A 27,123-nucleotide genomic window follows, 5' to 3' on the forward strand; every position below is an offset into this window, starting at 1 on the left:
TCTAGATAGCAGGCCTCAGGAAATCCTGCCAGATGTCTCAAAGCATTGACTTCCTGGCTCAGGACTGGAATGGAACTGTGGAGAGGCGAGGGGTGTGACCCAGGCCTGGGAGAATTTAGCCACAAAGAGGAGAGGAGACTGGGAGTGATTCTACTTGTTTTAATGTGGGGGTGGGGGTTACATTGTCACAGTAAAGTTTCCCAAACTAGTGTTTACCTGAGCTTGTAGTGGCAGTCAGCCTGAAAATGATTTGTGGGTTCACAAGATCAAAGGTGAGAGTTGTTACCTTGTACACCACTTACAGCCTTTAATTGTGTGCTCTGAAATTACGCAAGTTTGTAAGCCACATTTAGGAAGCTGTTCCTCCTGCATGGTTTTAACCTCTGGTGTTAGCTAAGCAGCAGACCTTTCAGTAAACATTTATCCTCTAAGATCACCAACCTTGCCTACATTCATTAGTATTTTAAGACCTATGATTTGGGTTTTTATATCTCTAGATGTGTATTGGCCAGAATGGTAGCTAATAACCAAACATGACTATTTAAATAAATTAAAATTAAATAAAATTAAAATTTCAGTTCTCAGTTACAACTAGCCACATTTCAAGTACTCTAGCTATATGTGGCTACCATGTTAGAGGGGACATATATAGAACATTTCCATCATTGCAGAAAGATCAGTTGGACAGCGCTGCTCCGGATCTTATTTCATCCCGACTTCTCCTTTGGAGCCCCCCTAAAACAGGCACTGGGGCTACATGGAAACTTCACTTGGGTCTTCCCCTAGAGCAGTGGTTCTCAACCTTCTGGCCCTTTAATACAGTTCCTCATGTTGTGGTGACCCCCAATTTCATTGTTACAAATTGAACATAATTAAAGCATAGTGATTAATCACAAAAACAATATGTAATTATATATGTGTTTTCCGATGGTCTTAGGCGACCCCTGTGAAAGGGTCGTGCGACCCCTAAAGGGGTTGCGACCCACAGGTTGGGCACCGCTGCCCTAGAGAGAGAAGGCAACAAATTCAGATTCTCCTGACTCAGAGTGTGAGAAATAAGATGTCTGTTATCTCTTTTACTTTGTCCTAAACATTCCCCAGAAAAACAGACTGCTTATTAATACAGCTGCCCAGTATTTTATCCTCAGTGAACTGCATCTGTCTTCAGTAATAGTCCTGCCTGAATCAAACCTAGCAAAAGAAAATTTTAGTTTATGGAAAACAAAATATGATATGAAAAGCTATAAAAATTGGTTTTCATTGTATTTGATAAACTTGGTGTTATGAATTTCCATATATCCTCTGAATTAGCTACTTGGACAGTAAGAGAAGTGCTACCTACTTGAGAACAGTAGTGCTCAGGTAATCTAATATCATGTTTATCTAATTGCTGTTGAAGGAATGTGTATCATTTTGTATCTGACAATAGAAAAAGTTAATGTTTCAGAACAGTATTAAACCAAAGTAAAATGCAGATTGCTTATGACATCCTCTTCCCAAGTAGTTCTCAAGATATATTACAGCACTTCTTTTAGCCTGCTTACAAGTTCTTTGAATACTGTGGCATATTTAAGTAATAAATATTTTAATACACAGCATAATCTTGGTTTCCAAATTGCATTGGATATATTTCAAGGTTATAAAACAAGATAGCTTTATTGTGTTGTTTTATTTTTTTTGTACTCCCAGCACCTTGAAATGTTTGGTACATGTAGGCTCAATGAATTGTTGGCCCTAGCCAGTTTTGCTCAGTGGATAGAGTGTCGGCCTGAGGACTGAGGGGTCCCGGGTTCAATTCCAGTTAAGGACATTTATCTCAGTTGCAAGCTCCCCAGCCCTGGTTGGAGTGAGTGTGGAAGGCAACCAATTGATGTGTCTCTCTCACATCGATGTTTCTCTCTCTCTCTCTCTCTTCCCCCCTCCCTTCCACTCTCTCTTAAAATAAATGGAAGAATATACTTGTGTGAGGATTAACAATAAATAAATAATTGAATAAGTGCATATCTAATCAAATCACTATAATAGAGAAAAATCTCATGATTCAAGGTAAACTGGATAAAAATATAGATGTGCCTAATTCAGGCCTCTCTTTCCTTTTGTATGAAAAAGCTATATTTCTTACTATAAAAAAGCATTCTAACCTGAATACAAGCTGAAAACATGAGGTTTAGTTTCTACATATCATGGTCATTTGTCCAAAATTTTAACTAGTGTCTGGTCACAAGCTCATCTTCTATATCTTCTTCTGTAGTTGCTTAATTTCCAGATTTGTCAAATTATAGTTGTTGCTAGGAACTGGCTAAGTACTCACCAAAAATAAAAACAAAAAACCTAAAAATAATTGCACTCCACCTTGGGAAATGATTTTCTAAACAAATTTTCCTTGCATCATAAACTTAAAAAATAGTGGTGGAGCTGTCTTCCTCCCTCCCAAACTCCGGGATGATAACTGTGCATCTGGAGTTCGGGGCTAGGGTTCAATGCAGATAAGCAGTTTCAATCTTGATTTGGATCTTTTGAACTCTGGGACCACTGGTGGACTCTGGAGAACACAGGCCAGCAAGTGCAGGGGAAACCATTAGACACAGCTCAACTAGGGCATGGCCTTCGTTAGCACTGCAGTGACTCCAACAGTTAAAGCGTGGTAGTCAGTCCTTGTGTTGTTTTTAATACTTTTTCATAATATTCCCCTCCCCCAAAATCACTTTCAGCTGTAGTAGAGCACCCACTACAGATTCATACTCAACATTTGTTTTACATATCAGTACATTAATATATATGTTTCACCTTAAATATTTTAGATTTGCATGATAACCCTTTGAGGCTGGGTCTTGTTACCTGCATATCAAGATGAAGAAATTAAGGCTGAGAAGAGAGGTTAAATAAGTTGTCAAAAGGAATTGAAGCACTGAAGGAGAGTAAATCCAGATCTTTCAGCGTAGTATAATTGCTCAATAAATAGTAGTTATTGCACATTTTTTAGTGTGTTACCTAATTTAATTTTCAAAACAGCCCAATGAAGATGGTATTTCTATCCCAGCTTTACAGATGAGGAAACCAGAGCACAAAGCAATGAAATTGTTTGCCTACGATTTTATATACAGTTAGTGCAAGAGCTCAGGTTCCAGAGCCCAAATGACTCCAGAGCTTGTGCTCTTTTTTTTTAAATCTTCACCCAAGGATATTTTTCCATTGATTTTTAGAGAGAGAGGGAGGGACAGAGAGAAACACTGATGTGAGAGAGACACATTAATTGGTTGCCTCCTTCATGTCCCTGACCAGGGCCGGGAGCCTGCGACCAAGGTATGTGCCCTTGACCGGAATCGAACCCGGGACCCTTCAGTCCGCAGGCTGACACTCTGTTCACTGAGCCAAACCGGCTAGGGCGAGAGCTTGTGCTCTTAACCATACTTCACTGTTTTACCTCTCACATCCAAGGTTCTTTCTCCTATACCTAATACTTTTCTAGATATATTGGTGGGGAGAGGGTATAGGAGCCTTTGGGAAACTGGGTGGAGTGGGGGGAGTGGTTTATGGCAGGCTTAGGGAGAAAAAGTAGCAGAGATCTGGGGTAGATTACAGTTGTCCAGAGAAGTGGTATGATAGAGCACACAATTGGGAGTCTTTGGCTTCCTGTCTCTATCTGTTAACTTTCCTCCTTGTGTGATTAAATAATATTGTAATACACCATTCCAGGGCTACCCTGTTGGTTGTTGACATTCCTATTCACTCTGCATTTCAGCAGTGCTAGTTCAGTGCATAGTCACAAAGCACTGTTGCATTTATTTAAGTTGGGTCTCTTGTCCCTCTTAATGTCATCACAAGCCATTAACAGTTACTTTTTTGAATATTTTAATTCCCTTTCCCATTTGGACTATTTAGTGTATTCTGGGGTTCAAAAGATGTATGTAAACCTCAGAATTAAAATTGAATGAATGACGTAGTCAGAGGTCTTCAGCAGCCAGCAGTGGTTTCTGTCATTAGAAATAATTCTTGAAGTTGAGTTGGGCTCTGTGACTTTGGGCTGAGACCTGCCATCACAAGTCCGCAGCAGTCACCTGGAGTTTTTAGACAGTGGCCGTTTGCAAGACAGTAATTCAGGAGCTCAGTCAATGTTTTCTATGTTAAATATTTAAGGACTAAACAGAATGCTGCCTAGAATAAAAGAGAGTGACTTATGGACCTGCCTCTTGTCTTGCAGTAGCACTTGTACCATGGGCCTTGTCCTGCCTCTCTGGAGTGACACCCTAATTCATTTGGATGGTGATGGGTAAGAGCTTTCCCTTTTTATCTTCCTACAGAAAGCCAAGGGGTGGGGTTCCCATCTTACTACCCATTCATTCAGCTGAATGGGAGGCCCACTGTGCCCATGACATGAATTGTCATGTCAGCAGCTCAATGAGTCCTTTTAAACTCCTGTTTTGTGAAGTGGAGTAAAAATGCAACTTGCCAAGGCCTCTCACTTCTGTTCTTCTAGGCTGACTATGGTAAGAATCCAAACAAAGAGGAACTAGTTTGTTGGCTCCCTCTTTAATCTGAGCATGTGGGACTGTTGCAATGTTCTCCCAGAGGATGATATGTTCTGTTTCAAATAACCTCTTGCTGCCTCTGCCAGCTGTCATCCTACAGTATAACCCCTTTTCTGTGCCAGTTCCTTCCAGTGACCTTCCACCCCTACCCCTGGTGTTTTTAGAATGTGTCCCCAAGAGACCAAGATGTTTGCTCCAGTTTATAAAACAGGGTCAGGTTTGCTACATACCCATAAGATTTCCAAATAGAAATATACAGCTGAACAGTTTGTCCTTAGCTACAGCAGGAAAACTATGTAATTCCCTAATTCCGACGTGGGAGTCCATTCATTCTGCTAAGTACATAAAAGTAGACAATTTGTTGAAGCTTTTCAGTCATGTCCTATACTCTAGTCTACATGAAGTGCCTGAGCCAGTAGCCTGGGAAGCAGCCTTGAAAACGCACAACTGAAATAACCCACTCTCATTTGTGGATTTTTGTCTTATTCTTTTTTCCTTAGAGGGTTCAGCGTATCAACAGATAACAGAATCCACATATTCAAACCTGTATCTGTGCAGGCAATGTGGTAAGAATTTTAATATCTCTATGAAAGTTTTTTAATATGTTAGTAGAGCAGTATTTTGTGAGAAGTATTTGAAATGATACAATTCTCTTTGAAAATGCTGATCTGTTTGTGTATATAGAATTTTGTGTGATCTGTTTGTGTAGCCATCATAAAGATGACTTAGAAGTTTAATTTTCAAATTATCACAATGGAAAGCCTTGAACATTGGTGAACAAATAATATTTAGAGGTGTTTTTAGACTCTGAAAAATACTTAATGAATCAGATAGTCAGTTAGAACTGAATTTTATTGACTAAGTTAGTGGCAATCTAGTGCCAGGTCTAAATATCACAGTACTACTATGCATTAGCGTTCAATTTCTTAAGGTAATCAGGGACAGCATTGATGGAGTTACCTTATAGATAGAAAAGCTTCATTTAAATGGCTGGTAATTGTTTGTCAAACTATTTGCATAATGCAAATAAAGCCTAGAAAAAAATTGTAGTTGATAATAACCATCAGCTGGTATATTGACACTTTTAGCTTACTTACTGTATGTCAGGCATTGTGCCTAGTGCTTTACATGGATTACATATAATCATTACATAAGCTCCCCAAAAGAGTAGTATTCGCTCCTTGTTATGGATGAGAAAACAGGTTTTAGAGGGGTTGCATAACTGGTCTTCAAGTATCTCTTGTATTTAAACAGAATAAACTCTTATTCTCTTTTTTTTCTAGTTTATCCAAAAAAAAAAAAAATGATCTACTGTATCTAAGGAATGATGTCTGTCCCCCAGTCAGGAATTTGAATTTTAGGTCCTCATTCAGTTGCCTGTTTTGTAGTAGAAGTCCTCGTGAGGAACAGAATGGACAGAATGAAAGCCAAACAAGAAATAAAGGAGCCTGTAAAAGACTCCAGGGAGATCATTTACTCCTGAATAACATGATTGATAGGCTTGAGGTGGGTGGGGTCCTAAAACAGTCAGCTGAACAATTAACAGTCTTATCGTTTCATGGGGTAATTGAAGTAGGACAGAGTTTCAGGTCTTGTGTTGAGACCAGATTTTTAGATTTAGGGCATATTTCACAATTAAATTTCTCATGGAAAATTTATGACTGCCTTTGACTCGGGCTCAGTTAAAGGCAACTCACCTATGTATTCCCAGGTACCAAGTAAAACCAAACAGCATAAGTTCATAAATGACAGTTATATTTTGGGGAGACGTACAAAGCACTGTTAATTTTTTAAACAGTGAAGTTTCAGCAGTAACCTTATTTCAAGTCTTGATGTTCTACAGCAGACTGACTAGTCCTAGCTCTGTTAGCTTCCTGCAGAATAAACTTTTTTGGTGTACCACATAGGGAGAAGTAAACTGAAAGTCACAGGAAAAAAAAAAAACGATGTGTGTATCAAAGCAGCATTTAGACCAGGTGTTTCCTATACAGGAAGGTAGTTAGTGCAGCCTCCCACTACTGTAGGCAGCTGCAGTATCTGAGGTGGCTAAGCTTGAGTGTATGTTAGGGCACTTGTGCCAGGCGCTTGTGGCATATGCTTTTGAAGCATGTATTTTCCTGATGAGGAAAACATGCATTGAATATCCTGTGCTTTACACTAAGCTGGCTTTTCCTTTGAATCTGCATAATGAAACTGGAAATCACTGAGAATTCTCTGAATTTGACTTAATTCTCTGAGAATTTGCTTACTTTAAATAATAGAAAAGCATTTTTTAAAGATTCCACAACCTTGTTTTTAAGGAAAAGTCTGTTTTCCTGATAAAAATATACTGGTATGTGCTTTTTTTCTTATCAAATTGGTAATGGTATTATTTTTAAATTAACATTATACAGGGTTGACAAGGACTCATGGAACAGATATTGTTATATGTTACTGATGGGAGAATAAACTGGAACAGCCTTTCTGGAGAATGATTTGCCAATATGCCTTATCATTTTGCATGCCCTTTGACCTAGTAATTCTATTTCTAAGAATGTATCCTAAGGTAATAATCAAGGGCGTGTACAAAAATTTCAACTATAAGAATGTTTGTCAGTGTTCTAATAGGAAAAAATAGAAAACAATTTAAATATCTGAAAAATAGGAATCAGTTAAATTATGATATGTCCATGTTGCTAAGTATGAAACCATTGAAAAGTGTCTAATTGAAGAATATTTATTGACATAGAAAGATGTTGATGATGAAATATAAAATAAAAGAACAGGTTGAAATAGTATGCAGAATATGGTCATATATTTATTGTAGATCTATGCATAGACAAAAAGACTGGAAAAATCTCTACTGAAACCTTACCAGTCGTTATTTTTGGGCCATTAGATTACAGTGCCTAAAAGAATGCCTAGTTCATAATTGGAGCACAGTTAGTATTTGTTAAATGAAATGCTTTACTAGCTATACATTTCTGTCTTTTACAAGATATTTCTACCTTTCACCTGAGGTTCCTAAATTTTCCAAAGTGAGCATGGATCACTTTTATTATGAGGAAAAAACAAATTAAAAGGCATTTTTAAGAAAAAGATGTACCCCTGGCCGGGTAGCTTAGTTGGTTAGAGCATCGTCCCAATAAGCCAAGGTTGTGAGTCCCATCTCCAGTCAGGGCACATACAAGAAGCAACCAATTAATGCATAAATAAGTGGAACAATAAATAGATGTTTCCCTCTCTCTCTCCTCCCTCTCCCACTCCGTCCCTCCACCCAACCCTTTCCCTTCTAAAATCAGTTTAAAAAAAAAAAAAAAAAAGATGGAAATGGATTGGCCACAAAATTCTCTCATACTGTTCTTTTCTCTTAGGAAAGACATTGGTTTATAGCTTAATAAGACACATTTCATTCAACAAATACTAACTGTGCTTCAACTATGAACTAGGCATTCTTTTAAACACTTGAGATACATCAGTAAACAAAACATAAAAAGATCCCTGCTGTTGTGTAACTAACTTTCTAGAATATCTGGCTTTAGTTTTCCTAAGCATATAACCAAAAAGGTACTTTTCAGTTTTGTTTACTCTTCTTGGGTTCCTGAGTTCAGAGTCAGAGATTTAATTAGTCTAAGAATAGCCAGGGCTGTTCTTAGAAAGTAGCTCAAGTGTATGAATAAATGGTTTAAAGAAACTGGGAGACTAAGGCAACAAGAATTTTAAACATCATTAGATCAGTGCTGCCTGGACATTCAAGAACATATCCTAAAAGTTTAGGGACATCTATCTGTGATCTTTGTGGTGCTTCCAAGAATAAGAGAGAATGTATGCTGTAACATGATTCTGTGCCAAGGAAAACATATCTTTCTATAGCAAATGGTTGCCATCTTTAGTTCTCTGGTGACACAGCATAGCCACAGCATGACTGCAACTATGGGGTCATGAGTTTCATAGGTACCTGAACCTGTTTTTTACTGTTGAGTTGTCAGTTCTCCTGTTTCCCTTTACCCCCACCTTAATATTGCTCTATATCTTTCAGCACGAACTGTCTGGTCAAGTGTTATGATCAGATAATTACTATAATCAGAATCAGAGAATCTTAAATTCCAGGGAGTAGATTCTCCAGAGACCAAATTCTATAGGATTTAAAAATTGGAAGAGATTGAATTACACATGGATTATTGGCCTTTTGATACCTCCATATTCTACAGTGCTCATTTCCCTGCGTACCTTTCAGGTCTGCACTACAGAGTTTACACAAGGCTTGTGAAGTGGCCAGAATGCATAACTACTACCCAGGCAGCCTGTTTCTCACCTGGGTGAGTTACTATGAGAGCCATATCAACTCAGATCAATCATCAGTCAACGAATGGAATGCCATGCAAGATGTACAGTCCCACCGGCCTGACTCTCCAGCTCTCTTCACTGACATGTAAGTCAGTTTGCTAAGGATCATGGAAGTCCTCTGTTGTGTTCTAGGATGCCGCAAGCAACTGTTCCTCCCTAATCTCTCCTCTTGGGGAATTAGTCTTACCCAGCAATGTTAGTCATTGTCTACACAACTGCCACATAAAGAACCCTATTCTTTCTGTTGTCTGCAAAGGCCTGAGGAGTTTCACTCCTGGGCACAATATAGTGTCCATAGAAAAGAACTGCAATATCATAAAATCCCATTAATTCAGATTCCACTAATGTGAAATTCGAATTTAAAGGAGTTCAGCTAAAGTCTGCCTTTGCATTGTCTGTGAAAGAAATGTTTGATAAATAAATTAATGACAAAGATAAGCTTTTAAAAGGATGTTTCCAATACTTAAGATGTTTCTATTCCCACTGGAGGGACTCCGTTGGTTGAGTTTAGTCCTATGCACTGAAAGGTTGCGAATTCAATCCCTGGTTGGGGCACATACGGAAGGCAACCAATCCATGTTTCTCTCTCACATTGATGTTTCTGTGTCTCTCTGACTCCCTTCCTCTCTCGAAGCATGTCCTTGGGTGAGGATTTAAAAAAAAAAAAAAGTCAAGATGTTTCTAGTCAATTAAAAATAATACTTAGGTTTCATGTTAATTCTAACCTGATATCTGTGCAGATTTTTTTTCAACATTTTATAATTTGTGTTAAGACCTTTGCCTTGTTAAGTCTGTCTCAGTGAGATTTTATTAAATCTTCCTGGTGTACTGTGAGTTAAATAAAGGCCTAAGGTGGAGCTGATGTTTATTTCCTCTTAGGTCTGTGTGTTGAAACTTATGTGACTATTTTAGAAATTTTTTTCACACTTAGTTCCTGCTTTGGAAATTAATCAGGATGTTTATTTTGCTCTGAGTTGATCTTTCTGCATTTCCAAGGTATTCTATAGCTGGGAAAGAAGAGTAGCTACTTACTACCTGACCTTCTAAACCTTCATCTACAGATTCCTAAAGTAATACCAAAATATTTCATGATTTTTTTTTTAAAAAAGGCTTAATTCAGATAATATAATAAACTAGAGGCCCAGTGCACGAATTTCTTGCTCGGGTAGGGTCCCTAGGGGCTGCGGGCTGCCAACCAGGACCTCCCTTCCCGAATTTGGCCGGCTGGCCCCGCCCCCTAGTCAAACTCCTGGTCGAGGGGACAATTTGCATATTAGGCTCTTATTATACAGGATGATTTTTACTGGAAAAGGTGAAATTTCCAAGAATTGTGTGAACAGAACAGTCAGAAAAGCAATGGAAAGGGTGTTATTGGTACTAGGACCTCTTTTTCATTAGCCTTAATCCTTTCAATCCACAGTAACAAAAAAGGTAAGGGTTAGTTTGGCTTTCAGAATCTTGGGAAATGTTACTAATTTCCGGCTTTACAGCTGATTCATGGGTATCAGAGGAATGAATGTTGCATCTGACTCAAAAATGGACATTCTGAACCAGACTTAAATGAAAGAGAGAAAACCCTTCTTATTTTCATGATTTTATTAGAGGAAATTTGGAAATTACAATACAAAAGAGGAAAATGAAATTGCCCATAATTTCTCTACATTCCCAAACAAAAAAAATAATGTGAAATGTACTCCCTGGCACCTGGTAGAAGCTCATTAAATATTAGTATTTAGTATGTACAATATAGCCCCAGTTTTAAGATAATTTAATAAACAAATGTTTATCTGTTCATAGAAAAAGATTGAAAGCTCTCAGTCACCTTATTTTAATAACGATTGTCTCTGATAGAAGGATTTCCAGTGGTTTTTATTTTCTTGTGTTTGTATGTATTTTCTGAATTTTTCTCCAGTGAAATTGAGAAAGTGTATTTGTCTTGTAATGCTTTTTCCATTTCCTCCCTAAGTTGACCAGAAAAAAATTTTTTAAATATGCTGAAAACACAGGGAGAATGTGTGCCAAATGAACTTAAATGCTCTGTGAATAAAGTTTATATTTTAAAATCCAAGGAAGGGGAAGAAGGGAACATACCTGAATGGTGCCTCCAGTTGAGGTCAAGTGCTATGCCAGGCACTTCATAAAGGGATCTCACTTAATCCTCATAAGAACCTCATGAGGCAGATACTGTTACTTTCCTTATTTTATATAAAAGGAAAGAGGCTCAGAGAAAGGAAGGAACTTGTTCAAGTTCACACCACTACTAAGCAGCAGGACTAAAATTAAAACCTACATGTGTCTGCTCCCAAACCACTCTGCCTCAAGCAAGTGTGAAGGAGTTGGATAAAGATTGCTAAACTAGGGAATCTAAACCATGCACAAAGATGCTAAACTTTGTTTTTTACCAATATTTCTCTTTAATAGAAGACTGAAGTGTGTAACTCTCCACCATTATCAACGTCTAGGGAAAATGGTGGGGAACATGATGAAGAATTTTAGTCCTAGTCAAGACAGGGAGGCTGAGGGCTGACTGACAGGGTATAATTATTAGCTGTATTCTGCAGGGTTCATGAAAAACTAAAAGCCCAAGGGGTAGGGAGCCCCAAGGTTGTGGGGTCAGAACATCCATCTTTGGAGATTACTAAAGCTATTTTTGCAGCCAGTGATAAGGCTGTAGGCAGCAAGGGTAGGCAGGATGCCTAAAGGCTCAGTCCATTTCCATCTCCAAATAAGGAGGCACAGAGCAGATACCTTTCTTGAGTAGGTAGGAAGGGAAAGAGGAGACAGAAAGTCCTCTCTGTCAGCCTCAGTCAAATTCTGCATAATATGAAATAATGCATTTTGAGAGAAGCATCCAGTTACATTGAACCAATATCTATCTGGTAATTGGAGAATCAGCTTCCTAATTTGATTTCATGTTAAAGTTCCAAGGGTAATTTTATTTTTAAAAGGATCAGAAGACTAAGGGAAGCAACATAATCCTGCAGGTAGAGTGTTAAGCTGGGCTGACAGTTCTGGTTCTCTTGCCAGTGTATGTGATCATTGGCATGTCATTTAACCCTTCAGCTTTTTATTTCCTTTATCTGTAAAATGGGGATAACCATTTCACAGTGATATTGTGAGAGCTTTTGTGAAAAGGAAAGAATTTTGAGTGGAAATATTCCAGGTAGTTAATCCTTGAAACCCATTTTGGAAGCAAATTTGCCTCATTAAAGAAGGCAGAAATCACTCTTGCCTCTTTCCTGTTTTCTAAAACCATGGCAATGAATGAATGACAAACATTAGGTGGCATTTTATGCAACAGAAGACCCAATTCCATAGTGGATCACATCACTGGCCTACCCAGCTCAGCAAGTGGTACTCCAGGGTACTTGATGAGAAAATATGGATTATGGTCCTCCATTAAAGTTTACACTCAGTGTAGCTTATTTGCCTTTATTCCTTCATGGATCTATATATGTGAATATATTTAAGGGCTTTTAGACATGTACAACCTCTTCAAGTAATAATTTCTACGTTTACATTCTGAAAAGAAATTTTTAAAAATATTGTTCTCTTTTGGCCATTCCTCCCTAATATAAATTTAAAGGTAATAGAAACCTATCAATTTGGAACCATAATCAAATAGCACATTCATTAACTTAATTAAATTCCTGCCTAAGAAAAATTTTTGTTTCTCTCTTCTCAGACCAACTGAACGTGAGCGAACAGAAAGACTAATTAAAACCAAATTAAGGGAGATTATGATGCAGAAGGACTTGGAGAATATCACATCCAAAGAGGTAAGAGACCTTAAGTCCTCATTGTGTCAAGGCTAGGAGTGGGATAGGTATGGGGCTAAAAATGGTGAGTGATTGAAAGTTCAGAGGGACTTTACAGAAATTAGTATAATATGTCATCTTTGTTTCAGATACGAACTGAGTTGGAAATGCAAATGGTTTGCAACCTGAGAGAATTCAAGGAATTTATAGATAATGAAATGATAGTGATTCTGGGTCAGATGGACAGTCCTACACAGATATTTGAGCACGTGTTCTTGGTAAGTTTTGGGGCCCGTTTAAGTGGTATGCCAAAGATAGTCCATACCAACCCATGAGGAAGGGGCAACTGTTAAATTTTATTATATTTAAATAAAATGTAACAACATTAAAAACAAAGGTAATAAATACTCAAACCTCATCAGTTTCTAATTTTTTTACTATTATCTGTGCTCTTACGTTTATTTATGTCTGTTGTGTGGTGGAGATGTTATATAATGGTGAGCTTATGCTCATCTATTCCCAGTTTTTCATTCAGTGATTTCATAAGATTGACTATGGTGGGAAAATTTACACCAAGGAAACTGGCAAATGCTACAAATCAGGACTCCCCCCCTCCCCACATGGGTTATTAAATATCTCATCTGAGCTTTTCATAATAGTCAAAGTAAAAAACAGACCAGTTTGTAATAGTTTTCCACAGTGTACCCAACTAGGATGATCCTTTAAGGTCACTCTTTTAAGTCTGTCAAATGTGTCTTAAGGTTGTATATCTGAGCAGGGCAAGTGGGACCTATTTACGACTGAGAGACTATTGGATTTTTAAGTATTTTGAACCTTGTAGCTACATTTTGAGTTCCAAATACTTTTGTGATTACTAAAAATTTAGTGATTTAAAATTGTTCTTCATAGTTCTTGAACATTCAGTAACCTGTAATTAGCCCAAGAGGACCTCTCTGATAGATAAATTGGGAAAGCTTCTAAAATTCTAAATGTTAAAGGCTCTAGTTTTCATCTGTACCTAGTAATGGGAACAAGGTTAACTAGGACAATTAAAATTGGCGGGCAGGGGGGCTGGGAGATGCCAAAACCTCTATGGGTTTTTTTGTTGTTTTTATGATCACCCTAGGATATGTTTATTGATATTTAAAGAGAGAGGAAGGGGGAGAGAGAGAAAGAGAAACATCAATGAGAGAGAGAAACATCATCGTTCAGTTGCCTCCCTTAGTTGCCTCCCTTAGGTGTCCCGCCTACGGATCAAACCTACAATCTAGATATGTGCCCTGACTGGGAATCAAGCCTGAAACCTTTTTGGTGTACAGGACGACACTCCAACCAACTGAGCCACTGGCCAGGGCAAAACCTTGTTTTTGTTTCCATTTCCCACACACTTTGACCAAAAATGCTAACAAGGAACTAAATTCAATTGGTTTGAATTTCACTTCTTTCTCTGGTGAGGACATTTGTGAACTGTGAAATAATTAGAAGCTGGGAAGCAGGAGAGAAGAATAAATGCAGGAACTGACTAAACGGGATCATCTCATCCCGAATATTCAAGAGTTTATTTCACCAAGCAGTCAGACTTTGTGTCATGGAAGGCTTGTGCCCTGAATTAACTTGTTGACACTCCAGAGTAAGCATGTCAAGCTCGCAGCATGCCTTGTTTATTTGGCTGGTGTTAGCCTTTGAGTTTGACATGCTTGCTCTAGAGTATGAGTACTATGGAGTGATTCATAGTGGTGTATAGCTATGAAATTACTCATGAAAAGCTGTGAGCTAGGAAGGGAGCTTCTTTTCCATACTTTAACTTGACCATTGCTATTTCTGGATGTAGATCATACAGCAAAGCTGTCATTGACCTTTCCATTTGTAAAGCATCTGTCTTTGTTGTCTTTTGTGTATACTTCCATGAGGATTCAGGTATTCCCTGCTCTTGTATTGCTGGAAAGAATTTTCGGGTTATCTATAGAAAACTTATGAGTCACTCATTCAAATGGACCCTGCCCCCAACTGTCTCCATGTATCGTCACATTTTTATGAAGGGCAAGTGCCCATAGCCACAAGAGCTCATGTTTGAACGTGACCAGCACTATAAACTTAAATTCTCCATTGAGCTTAGATTTTATACCTAAAAGGATATAGACATGAATATCAAATACAGTCCATATCTGACTGGCCAACCTATTTAATTTCAATCATACTTCCCCAGTCTCTGATGCCACCCCTTCAAGAACTACCTTCTTCTTACCCCCCTCTTCAAATGGTATATTTTAGGACATAGAAACAAATTCTAATAGTACTAAATAGAAAGAACAATCCATTTTTAATATGTATCGATGTCCATATTTTTGGAAAAAGGAAACTCTATTCTGCTTCAGGTACAATTCTGTTTTCAAGAGAATGGACATGTTCTTTCTATTGTGAATATTTTTCTTATTTGAGAAAAAAATCAAAGTAGAGAATCCTGAAATTTAACTCTTATCCAACAAAATAAGTAGATGAACAGATTATCTCAACATCTTATTGTACTTTTTCCCTGATGGCTTTCTCCCTTTGTTTGCACCACCATGTCCTGTGTCCAGCCCCCTATATCTTCTCCAGTGAGTCTGTGCTCTGCTGGCTTCCCCAGCAATTAACACGGAAAAGGATGTCTTATCCAAGTTGCAAATGGTGGTGGTAATTTTCTGCAAAATCATTTTATCGTGTGCATAGCTGCCATGCCTGGAGTGCAAGTAGATTGTGTGAAGGGAGACAGCAGGATTTCTCCCCTCCCTTGGAAGAATGTTCAGCTCTGCAGTGTGCTACACAGAGATGTTTATTTGAAAAGGTGTCTAGCTGGTCTGAAGAAGAAACGTGTAGCAGTGGTTCTCAACCTGTGGGTCGCGACCCCTTTGGGGGTTGAACGACCCTTTCACAGGGGTCGCCTAAGACCATCGGAAAACACATATATAATTACATACTGTTTTTGTGATTAATCACTATGCTTTAATTATGTTCCATTTGTAACAATGAAATTGGGGGTCACCACAACATGAGGAACTGTATTAAAGGGTCACGGCATTAGGAAGGTTGAGAACCACTGGTGTAGAGCATAGTTTAAAGAAAATCTGCAGCAAGGAGAGAGGATTCATTTGGCTGGAAGCCAGACTATTTCCAGAAAAAGTTCTTCCACACCCTTAAGAGTGTACTGTTTCTCTGAGCTGGAAGCATTTGCCCAACCAAATCTCTCCTGGAGGCTGGCCGATTTGGCTGAGAAAAAGCAAGATGTGAACAGAGACCCTTTGCAGAAAGACAGGCAGCTTTCTTAGTTAAACAAGGGAAACACAGGAGTATTGGACACATAACCAATAATGTTGTTCATGAAAAAAAAAAGTAGTCAGAATTTTACTGCTGGTATATTTTTCAAAATTTGACATTACATATCCTTGTAGAATAGTGTTTCTTTTTCAAAGAAAAATTAAGCCTCAAATTGGTGGTTACTTTTTTACAGTAGGTGCAGAGAAATGGTGGATATGTGAATAAGTCTGACAATAATTAAATTGACTATTTTTATTTATATTCATGATTTTCATCCCTCTACTAGAGATGTATAGGATAAAGTTAAAAGAGATCTTGGGCCTGGTTGCCACAGTAATGTAATTTAAGTGTTGAGGCTGTAGGTGTGATGAAAATGATATAACCTAGGATACCAGTCCTTGATTGTGTCAAGTTGTATTGATTTGAGGAGAACCCCAATACACTCTTTCTTATTTGCCATAAATGTGCTCTTCTCTTCTATTTTGCTTGGAACATTTGGACCCCAACAGGGCTATTTCCTGAGGATAACAATTGGAAAAAAAAAATCAGTCACTTGGGTCTTTGGGCAAGAGTACAGTGTAGGGGAACCTACATGGAAAAAGATGGAAATGAACTTAGTTAAAAATGTATTAAGAGTAAAAAGTAAAAAGATGGAAGTGAACTTAGTTAAAAATGTATTACAGTCCCAAGATTTCATTTTACATTTCAGGAATATTAGAAAACACTTTGCATAATTGCATAGAACATAGTGAAAACCCCCATGGAATTAAGTCATTGTAAGCCTGAGAAGCAGAGAGAAAAAGAGGTTGAGTCTGTGGAAGACCCCAGGAGGCCAATATAAATGGCATTTGCATTGAGGGCAGAAAGGTAATTACACCACATGGACTCCAGTTCTTTCTTTCAGTTGAACTTGAAGCAGCCATAGCCACAGCCCAAGTCACATTGCACAGGCTTCACTGAGACAGTAGCTAGGGCTTTTAGTTTATTTTGTTTCTGGATATGTGTCATTTCAGATTGTCAGGTTGAATTTTCTCTAAACAGGTAGATAAAAACCATGGACTTTCCCCATCATGTCAGGGTTATTTCCATCTAGCTGGACAGAGTCCCTCTCAGAGGATTTAGATTTCTAAATTAGAAGTTAGGGGATCACATTTCCCTGGTTCCATATTAGCCACTCAACCCTTTATTACTTGACTTCTGTCTCCTTGAAGTCCTTTGTAGTCTTGCCTCTTTCTTTGGTATGAGAGCTGGTTTTCTAAGGTTGAGCCTAAAGCCTTCAGAACCTTCCATATTTTTGGAAAGCAAGTCAGCTGAGCTCTAGTCTGGAGGAGGAGGAGGGAGAGGAGGAGGAGGGAGATCATTTCATCACTTACTGAAACCTGGGTACAGTATCCTTGAGATCTTCCAGTTAAATGGCTAAATTACACTTCACTTGTAATATTGTGATAGTGCTTGCATAACACTTAACAATTTTCACAGTGCTTTATTTACTTGTTTCATTTAATCAGTCAACAAACATTGGTTGATCCTCTTTATTGTGCCAGGCATGAGGGTAGATATTTGTGGAGTGTGATCTAATTCCATAAGGATGGAGTAATGATCCATATCAGATAGATAGTCACAGAAGACCAAAGGGATAAGGATACAAAAGTGACCCTTGGGTTAGACAATTAGAAAACTCATTAGTAACGTTCTTAGCAAGAATGATGAGGGCAGAAGCCATAATGCTGTGGGTTGAGATTCATGGGAAATGAGGAATTAGAGGAAGTGTTAGATTATGTTTCTGTGAAACTTGGCTATGAAGAGAAGGGGAAAGGACAGTGTGTAGAGGAGGATTCAGAATGAAAAGAAGGTTCTCCCATTTTAATATGCGAGAAACTGTTTGTTTGTTGACTTATAAAAGGCAGAAATTTATTTCTCACAGTTCTAGAGGCTGAGAGTCTGTCATCAGGGTGCCTGCAGGTTGAGTGAGGGCCCTTTTCTGCGTTTCAGACTTCTCTTTGTATTCTCACATGGCAGAAGGAATTGGGAGAAACGTTATATTTTGTAATTTAAGGAGGAAGGTGCTCACTAGATGTACAGAACTATGTGAGCGGGTGGAGAGTTCCATTTTATAGATAAGGAAAATGAGGCCAGGTTAAGTAGCTTGTCTAATGCCCCACTGTAGGAGGGGGATTTCAGACTTGAACCCAAGTCTCCTAATGCTAAATTCCATTTAACTCAAATAACTTTAAAGCATAACAGGATTATTATGAAACAGAATATTCACATGGCCTCAAAGATTGCTTACACCTAAAGATGACTACTTGTAAAGCAAACTCTACAATAGAAGGATGTAGCAGACACAAAGATAATACCAAGAATTCAAAGTCAGCATGATAAACAATGGGACAAAGTGACAGTATGTGCCTCATGATTTGATGCAGTAGGAAGTACAAAACATCACCTTGTAATATTCTTGCCCAGAATACTTGACCTGAATCTAGTTATCAGGAAACAATCAGAAAAATCCAGATTGTGGGCAATTCTCCCAAGATTACAGACCTGTAGTCTATTAAAATGTTAATGTCATGAAAGACAAAATAAAGATAAGGGTGGGCTATTCTAAATTAAAGGAGATAGAGACATGGCAACTCAATGTAAGGTATGATTCTTGATTGAGTGAATATAAAGTATATTGTTTTGTTTTAGAAATATATGTTTTTATTGATTTCAGAGAGGAAAGGAGAGAGAAAGAGAGTTAGAAACATCAGTGATGAGAATCATTGATCAGCTGCCTCCTGCACACCCCCTATTGGGAATCAAGCCCATAACCCGGGCATGTGCCCTGACTAGGAATTGAAGCATGACCTCCTGGTTCATGGGTCTACACTCAACCTCTGAGCCACACCCCACCAGGCTAAAGTATATTTTTAAGGACAATTATTGAAATTTAGATATGTATTGATATTATCTTTCTTGGTTGTAAAAATGAAATTATGTAAAAGAATGTTTTTGTTCTTAAATGATACATGGTCAAGTATTGAAGTGAAGTAACATGATGCTCAAATTACTTTTAAATGGTTCAGGGGGGAAAGTAGGACGTATATTGAATGAAAGGGAAGAGAAGAGAGAAAGTAAATGTGTCAAAATATTAAAAATTGATGTATCTTCCAGATAATCTATAGAACCTCCTTAAATTTTGTGTATCCTGTTTCCCCTCAATTTTTTTTTTTTACAGAAGCTGCTATTTCACTCTTTTCTCTCTCTCTCCCTCCCCCCTCCTCTCTCCCCTACCCCAGCCCAACTTCCTACATGAAACATAATGCACTAGAAAGAGTGTGGGCTTTAGACTGAAATCTAGGTTTAATTCATAATAATGCCATTTTGTTCATTCAACAATGTTTATTGAATACCTGCCAGGTGTCAGGGAGTACACTGGAGTTTCCATATGGAACAAGAGAAGCTTACATTACAGTGGAAGAGAGGTAGTCAGTAAACACATAAATACATACATAAATAAAAATTGCAATACATGCTTTTGCAAAAAGAGTACTGTAAACAAGAATAACAGACATTTAACTTAGATTGGAGGATGGTCAGAGATCAGAGATACCTTTCCATCACTGTCATCTTGAAAATAAATTATTTTAATTCTCTGAGAGTTGGTTTTCTTATCTATAAAAAATGAAGGTAACTTTATCATTTGTGAAAACTAAACATGACAACATAAAGTACCTGGCACATAGAGGAAATTCACTAATGGTATTGGCATTCATTTTAGAAACTGCTGCTTCCCTCACAGGACTCCTGTTTAAATATTATATTTGGTTCACTTGCTAATGCTCCCTAACCCTCTCATTTTGGTTCCACAGGGCTCCGAATGGAATGCCTCTAACTTAGAGGATTTACAGAACCGAGGGTAAGCATCACTGTTTGATCTTTACGGTTTCCAGTCAAAGAGGTGTCAGTGAGTTACTTTACACTCTAGAATTGCTTCCTGTTGATTCTAACCAAGTTCAGTCTAATAAGAATTAAAACTGCTGTTCTCCCACTGTTTCATCCTCCTGCCTACCATGAAAGATCAACTGTTTCAGTGGTAAGGCTTTCAGAAACAAATGTGTAAGCCTTTCTTCCTGTTTAAAACCAAATGCAGTTATTGGTTCCTTAAAAAAAAAAGTTTGTGTGGGTTTTCTTAGAGCAGTTTAAGGGTTCACAGCAAAATTGAGGGGAAGATACAGAGATTTGCCAGATACCCCTGCCCCAACACATACATGGCCTCCCCCATTATCACTATCCCCCACCATTTGTTATAATTGAGGACCCTACATTGAGACACCATAATCACCCCAATCCATAGCTTATGATTCACTCTTGGTTGTTGTACATTCTGTGGCTTTGGACAAATGAATAATGTATCCATCATTATGGCATTACAGAGTATTTTCGCTGCCCTACAAATCCCCTATGCTCCATCCATTTATCACCCCCCGCCCCCCATTTCCAACCCCAGCAACCACTGATCTTTTTTCTGTCTCCATAGTTTTACCTTTGGTCCCTATTTTTACGTAAGAATATGCAGAACTGATATGTCGGTTTCACAGCTGTTCGTTCAGAGTTTATTGAGTGTCTTCTGTAGGTCTAGCATAGTGCTAGGTGCTAGGGATCCAAAGATAAATAAGCCCTACCCAGGTGGCTCAGCAGGTTGGAGCAAATGCACCAAAAAGGTTGTGGGTTTGATTCTTGTCAGGGCACATACCGAGGTTGCAGGTTCAATTCCCGGTTAGGGGAGTGTACCAAAGTCAACCGACCGATGTTTCTCTCTCTTTCTCTCTCTCCTGTCCTCTCTCTAAAATTCACTAAAGGCACATCCTCAGGTGAGGACTTTTTTTTAAGTGTACAAAGATAAATGAGACTCGATAAGTTACTTGTAGACTAAGTAGGTTAAAAATGGATGAGCTTCTGAAATTGAACAAGAAGACCTACCTTGTATGAGGAAATGTGCTCATAAACTGTATGGTTATTGAATTTTATTGTAGCAACTGAGACCACAGTGAACATTCAGCAAGTAAAAAGCTATTGCCGTTAGTTCCTTTTTATTTCTTAGCTAACGCCTAAATTTTTTATTGAATTTGGCCTTAGCAGGTCAGATCATCCCAACAAGAGAAGAGAAAATCGTGTCTGGAAATTGGCCATGCTAACTCTTCACTGTAGACAGAGATAAGACCTACTGAGACTCACAGATAGCGATGGCTGCCTGGCTGGTTATGGGCTGCCTGTTTTGTCAGCTCCAAGTCAGCCTTCTCTTTATCTTTAACATGATTAAATGCATACTCCCTACTTTTCCCCCAGAAGAAAGGTATGTCATAATTGCTAAAATGAACTTGGAGCAAGACTTAAGCCAAATAATCATAAAAAGAGTTCCATGGGAGGAAATCTGGTTACTTAATTTAAGATCTGGAAATAAATAGAACTTGGAAAGTTTACATGGATAAGAATTAAGTCTAGAGTTCTTAAAAGCAGAGACTCTTAGTTTTGTGTAAAACATACATCTCCCTAGCTCAGAGTTTTATAGAATACTCAGTAAATGTGAAGGAATGATGGAAAAATTGGACTGGCTTATGGGAAACTAGCACCTAAATACAGTGTTTAATATGAAATCTGAGATTTGCTATAGCAGTGTTTGGAAATGCATTGGAATCACATAACACATACATACACTTTGACTTTTGACTTACAACTCCCGCTTGAAGATGAGACCTATTCATCTCGTTTACTACTATAAGGCCAAATTATAAAATGTACGTATATCTGTTTGTTTTAAAAGACAGTATGGTTGGATATTTGGATATTAACTTAGATCTTGTTTCTTAAATTTATTAAACTTTAGTGGGGTGAAGAATTACAGTTCAGGGATCTATACCCCACAACATGTGCCTGTGGGTGACTTAAGGGATTTTTCAAGTGTAATTTTTACATTAAGGTTATTTTCACTAATCTCACTTAAGGGCCCCAAGTAAAGTGCTACTCCATATAGAGATGGCAAAGAAATTTCAAGGAGTGCCAATTCCAACTGGAAGTAGCTGCCTAAAGCTCTATAATAAAAAGGATTAGGAAGTCCTGTCTTACCATAATCCATTACTGAAGTTTGGAATTGAAGTTGGAAGTTTGTTCTTTTTTATTTTTTAAGTTTTTTAAAAATATGTTTTTGAGAGAGAGGAAGGCAGATGGTTAGATAGAAACATAGATGAGAGAGAAACATCAATCGGCTGCCTCCTGCACTCTCCCTACTGGGGATCGAGCCCACAACCCGGGCATTTGCCCCAACCAGGAATTGAACCAGGGCCCTCTTGGTTCATGGGTTGTCACTCAACCACTGGGCAACACTGGCCAGGCATGCATTTTTATTTTAAATAAAAGAAGTGTGCTTGCTCATTTTTTTTCTGACAGTTTTTTAAACTATGTTTTTATTGATTTTAGAGAGAGAGGAAGGAAGAGGGAGAGATAGAAACATCAGTGATGACAGAGAATCATTGATCAGCTGCCTCCTGCATGCCCCTATTGGGGATCAAGCCTGACCAGGAATCGAACTGTGACCTCCTGGTTCAAGGGTTATTGCTCAACCACTGAACCATACTGGCTGGGCTTTTTCTGACTGTTTTATTGAGAGATAATACATATACCATACAGTTCACCCACTGAAAAATGTATACTTCAGTGATTTTTAGTACATTCACAGTTGTGCAACAAGCAATTTAAAACATTTTCAACCCAAAAAGAAAGCCTATACTCTTTAGCTGCCTTTATTGCCTTCTTTCCCTTAGCCTCTAGAAACTACTAATCTACTGTCTGTCCCTATAGATTCGCGTATTCTGAACATTTCATATACCGTAAATGGAATCATACAGTATGTGGTCTTTTAAGAATTTTTTTTAACTTAACATTATATTTCAACATTTATTAATGTTATAGCATGTATTATTAGTACTTCATTCCTTTTTTCTTGCCAAATCATATTCCATAATATACCACATTTAATTTATCCATTCATCAGTTGATGGACATTTAGGTTGTTTCCACTTTTTGGCTATTTTAAAAACTGAGACGAACAATCATGTACAAATTTTTAGGTGGACTTCTGTTTTCCTATCTCTTGAGTTTCTGCCTAGGAGAGGCATTGCTGGGTCATATGGTAACTCTATGTTTAACCTTTTGGGGAACTGTTAGACTTTCCCAAGTTGCACGTGCTTTCTTTTTAAATTAAAAAGAAAAATCATTTCTAGTAACAAACTTTGATGCTGAGTTAACAGATTCAAATCATATCCCAGAACAATTTTGGTCTCCTCACCTAACCACAGAACTGGTTAGCTACGGCTCTCCCTTCCTGTAGTCATTTCTCTGACTTTGGAGATGGGTTTGTAGAACCCTCCCTTTATGCGATTCTGAGAAGGAAGCAGCTTCTGCAGAAAAATGAGGGAGCCTGTGCTCTCTTGTTGGAGCAAACTCCCGTGATATCTAAGTTCACACGGCATTAAGAAAAGATCACCCTTTGGCAAACAAAACCCGAGCATTTATTGACATTGTGCAGGGAGACAGATAGCAGAAAAAATTTTTGATACAGAACCCTTTCCTGCAGGCCTCTTAGTATAGAGCTCTCAGACACATCTGCTGCCATGGCAGCCAGGAATGCAGCCTAGAGAGTTCAGATAGTTTCAAATCCAACTTTCCTCTGACCCTCCCAGCTCTGGTCTCATTTGCATTTCGTAGTTTAGAGAGAGTAGGAGAGCAAAATCTGACTATCTGGCATTTAGGAAGATAGGAGGAAACTTCTCCTTCTTCTGGTTTTTATTTGTTTCTTGAGATGCATAATTTAATACAAGTGACCTCCAAAGAATAAATTATATTGCTGGTAATTTTAGTGACTATAGAGGAATTTTCCCTCATGGGCCTCAGGCTGATTCTTTTGAGTAAAATACAAGACATGTTTTCAAAAGACTATCCAAGATGAGATTGTGTAACTACGCAAACTGAAATGGAATTTAGATGTTCAACTTGGTAGACAACTTTTCTCCCAGTAACTCCCTGGTGCGCAGGTGTGCCCAGGGCCCTATTATACAGTTTCTGTATTAAATAAGTATAGGCTCTTCGTTTTTTAGCTTTCTTCAATATTTTGGTATTTAATTTCAGCATAGGGATTAAAAAGTTGTAAATAAGAAAAGCAGTGCTAGAAATTGGATTTAGCCTGAGTAGTAGAGCCAATTTCTCCCTTGGTTTCTTTGCAGGGTGCGGTATATTTTGAATGTCACTCGAGAGATAGATAACTTCTTCCCAGGAGTCTTCGAATATCATAACATTCGGGTATATGATGAAGAGGCAACGGATCTCCTGGCTTACTGGAATGACACTTACAAATTCATCTCTAAAGCAAAGTAAGTAATGGGTCTCGAACACATTCTTACCCTTGTTCCATGTGCACCACACATGCCTGGGGCCTGAAATAAGTATTTACTGAGAGTACTCAGAAAAAAAGGAAGTAAAGAAAAAAGAAAAAAAGCCCTGGCTGGTGTGGCTCAGCTGGTTGGATGTCAGCTCGTGCACCAAAAGGTAGCAGGTTTGATTCCCAGTCAGGGCACATACCCAAGTTACAGGTTTGATCCCTGGTCAGGGTGCAAAAGGGAGGCAACCGATCAATGTTTCTCTCTCACATCAATGTTTCTCTCTCTCCATTCCTCTCTGTAAAATCAATTTTTAAAAAGATGACTGAGATTTCTTAATCCTCGGGGAAAGATGACTAGTGACTTAATACTTTTCCTGTAAGTAGATGAAGTCCCTGAAAGATGATCTCATGTTGGCTAGTTCCATTGAGCACAAAATTAGAGTATATAAACTTAAGCTGCAGCTAAAGAAATAAAAATGAGAGAAGGGAGAAATTCTGAATGAAATGCTTAAGTTGCCAATGGAGACATTTTAAAGTTGTATAATTGACATTATTCCACACAGATAGAATACTGGGTCCTCCTCTCTATAAACTTAGAGATCTTTGGAAATCTTTTCTCATTTTTTTTTTTACGTTACTTTTATGATACTCTAAATAGTGAGATTTTTCTCTGGCCTTTCTGTTGATGTCTTCCTTAAATTTAAAATTTTAATTGGTCCTTTTAGTGAAGCTATTTGATTATTTTAATTTAGTGCTTAGTATTAATTAGTATTAATAGGTCAACGCTCATTTTTTATATGTCTTACTGATTTTAGAGAGAAGGGAGAGAGAGAGAAACATTGATGTGTGAGAGACACATCCATCGGTTCCCTCCCTTACATGCCCCGACCGGGGATATGTGCCCTGACAGGGAATTGAACCCACAACTTTTTGGTGTACAGGATGACCAACTGTACCACCTGGCCAGGGCTCAACACTCATTTGTTTTTTAAGTCCCTGGGGATTTCCTTGCCAATCCTATTATGCCTTCAATAGAGAGGGCGTAGCATGTTGGCCACACTCCTCCTTCAGGTGGGACCACATTCAAATCATCCCTGGCAGGTGATAGGCACTTCTGTTTGTAAAGTCCTCCTTTAAGAATGAGTCCATACTTCTCTTAAGAACTTTCATGATGAGGAGATTCTTCCTTTTAGTTACCTAAATTCCCATACCCTAGCTTTGAGCTCATTCTCTTAGTCTCTAGGTAGCACCTAAAAGAGCACTTTATATTCTTAAAGAACATTTTATATTCTATTATTAAATTACTAGAGGCCCAGTGCACAGATTCGTGCACATTGAAAGGAAATTAATTAGAAGGTGGCCAGCAGGGCAGGACTGAGCAAGACGGCCCGGACACACTCTGGAGCCAACCTCCCGTGGTCCCTCCCCGGCTGGCCGCACCTGGGGCAGCGCTGTGGCTCAAAGGGTGTCTGTGGAGTGAGCAGGGTCCCTCCGGCAGGTGGGGTCCCTTGGCCTGGCCTGCAGGGATCGGGTCGAAACCGGCAGTTAGACATCCCCCGAGGGGTCCTGGAGTGCGAGAGGGCACTCTGCAAAGTTGCTGTCGCTCAGCAGCTCCTACATTGAACATCTGCCCCCTGGTGGTCATTGTGCATCATAGCTGTCGGCCAGTCAGCTGGTCACTTAGGCTGTTATATATATAGAAAAAGCTAGGCCTGGCCTGTGATCGAAGCACGAGCATCTGGCGTGGAAGGGCAGGTCCCAGCTGACCTCTGGGCCCCCAGACCCCCACACACCCTCCTCTGCCTGAGTCACGGCGCCTGAGTCCCCATGCAGAGATGGGGTGAGCTTGGCCGGATGCCATGGGCCAGGGCACAGTATGGGCCTCTGGGCCGCCCAGTCAGCCTCGCAGACCTGCTCCTGCGCAAACCCACAGGGAGACCAACTGGCCCCTGCGGTCGGCAGCTGTAGCCCGGCCCACCTGGAAGAGGCCACATGGGTGTGAGGTGGACTCCTTGGGGGTGCCCGGCACCGGCGGAGCATGAGGGCTTCCCTGGCGCAAGCCCTGGCTTCCCAGGGGAGGTTAGTAGGGGGAGTGAGAGCAAGCTTGGTGGACACTCCACATTCTCACCGCACCTCCGTCCCCGTCACCCCAGCCCCCAGGTAGCCAGCGAGAGGTCGCAGCCCTCCCCGCCCCCCAGCCCATCCCCAGTTCTCCGTCCAAGCCCAGGGCCTGGCCCCAATTGGGTGATCAGGGCCTGCCAGCCGCTGGTCACCATTTATGGCAATGATGGCGAACCTATGACACGCGAACTCATTTTTTTGGTTGATTTTTCTTTGTTAAATGGCATTTAAATATATAAAATAAATACCAAAAATAAAAGTCCTTGTTTTACTATGGTTGCAAATATCAAAAAATTTCTATATGTAACACTGCACCAGAGTTAAGTTAGGGTTTTTCAAAATGCTGTCACGCTGAGCTCAAAAGGTTCACCATTACTGATTTATGGGGCAGTCAGTCAGGGCTGGGCGGCCCGGCTCCCTCAGCACCTGGGAGCCAGGTGGCGGCCCCACCCCCCTGCCACTGCCGCTGGTCGCCATGTGCAGGGTGATCCTCGGGGCGATCAGGCCCCCACTTGCACCTGCTTTGGCCTGGCGCCACCGTTCACCTGCTCCACCATCCTGCCACGGTCCCACGGGCCCATTGGAGCTGGCAGTGCCTCCACTGCCGCCTGCGCAGCGTCGCCAACACCTGCCATGTTCTGCGCCGCCCCCTTGTGGCCAGAGCACGTCATAATAAGCA

At 39.4% G+C, this 27,123-nt stretch overlaps 1 protein-coding gene across 5 annotated transcripts in view; it reads left to right on the top strand.

The window, feature by feature from the left end:
* SSH2 (slingshot protein phosphatase 2) overlaps positions 1 to 27,123 on the top strand; it is a 216,444-nt gene that overhangs the window by 172,419 nt on the left and 16,902 nt on the right. For 3 of the 5 annotated variants that reach the window (XM_070394823.1, XM_070394826.1, XM_070394825.1), the window contains 7 exons: positions 4,202 to 4,270; positions 5,030 to 5,095; positions 8,746 to 8,940; positions 12,541 to 12,634; positions 12,763 to 12,891; positions 19,762 to 19,808; positions 24,169 to 24,315. In XM_070394823.1, the coding sequence (XP_070250924.1) occupies positions 4,202 to 4,270; positions 5,030 to 5,095; positions 8,746 to 8,940; positions 12,541 to 12,634; positions 12,763 to 12,891; positions 19,762 to 19,808; positions 24,169 to 24,315 (747 nt within the window). Of the gene's footprint in view, positions 1 to 4,201; positions 4,271 to 5,029; positions 5,096 to 6,922; positions 7,085 to 8,745; positions 8,941 to 12,540; positions 12,635 to 12,762; positions 12,892 to 19,761; positions 19,809 to 24,168; positions 24,316 to 27,123 lie in introns of those variants that run through there. The other 2 variants (XM_070394824.1, XM_070394827.1) reach the window with 2 other exon arrangements.

This window comes from Myotis yumanensis, unplaced genomic scaffold, assembly GCF_028538775.1.
Source record: "Myotis yumanensis isolate MYYU_CA2020_CCGP unplaced genomic scaffold, mMyoYum1.0.hap1 SCAF_16, whole genome shotgun sequence".
Classification (NCBI taxonomy): domain Eukaryota; kingdom Metazoa; phylum Chordata; class Mammalia; order Chiroptera; family Vespertilionidae; genus Myotis; species Myotis yumanensis.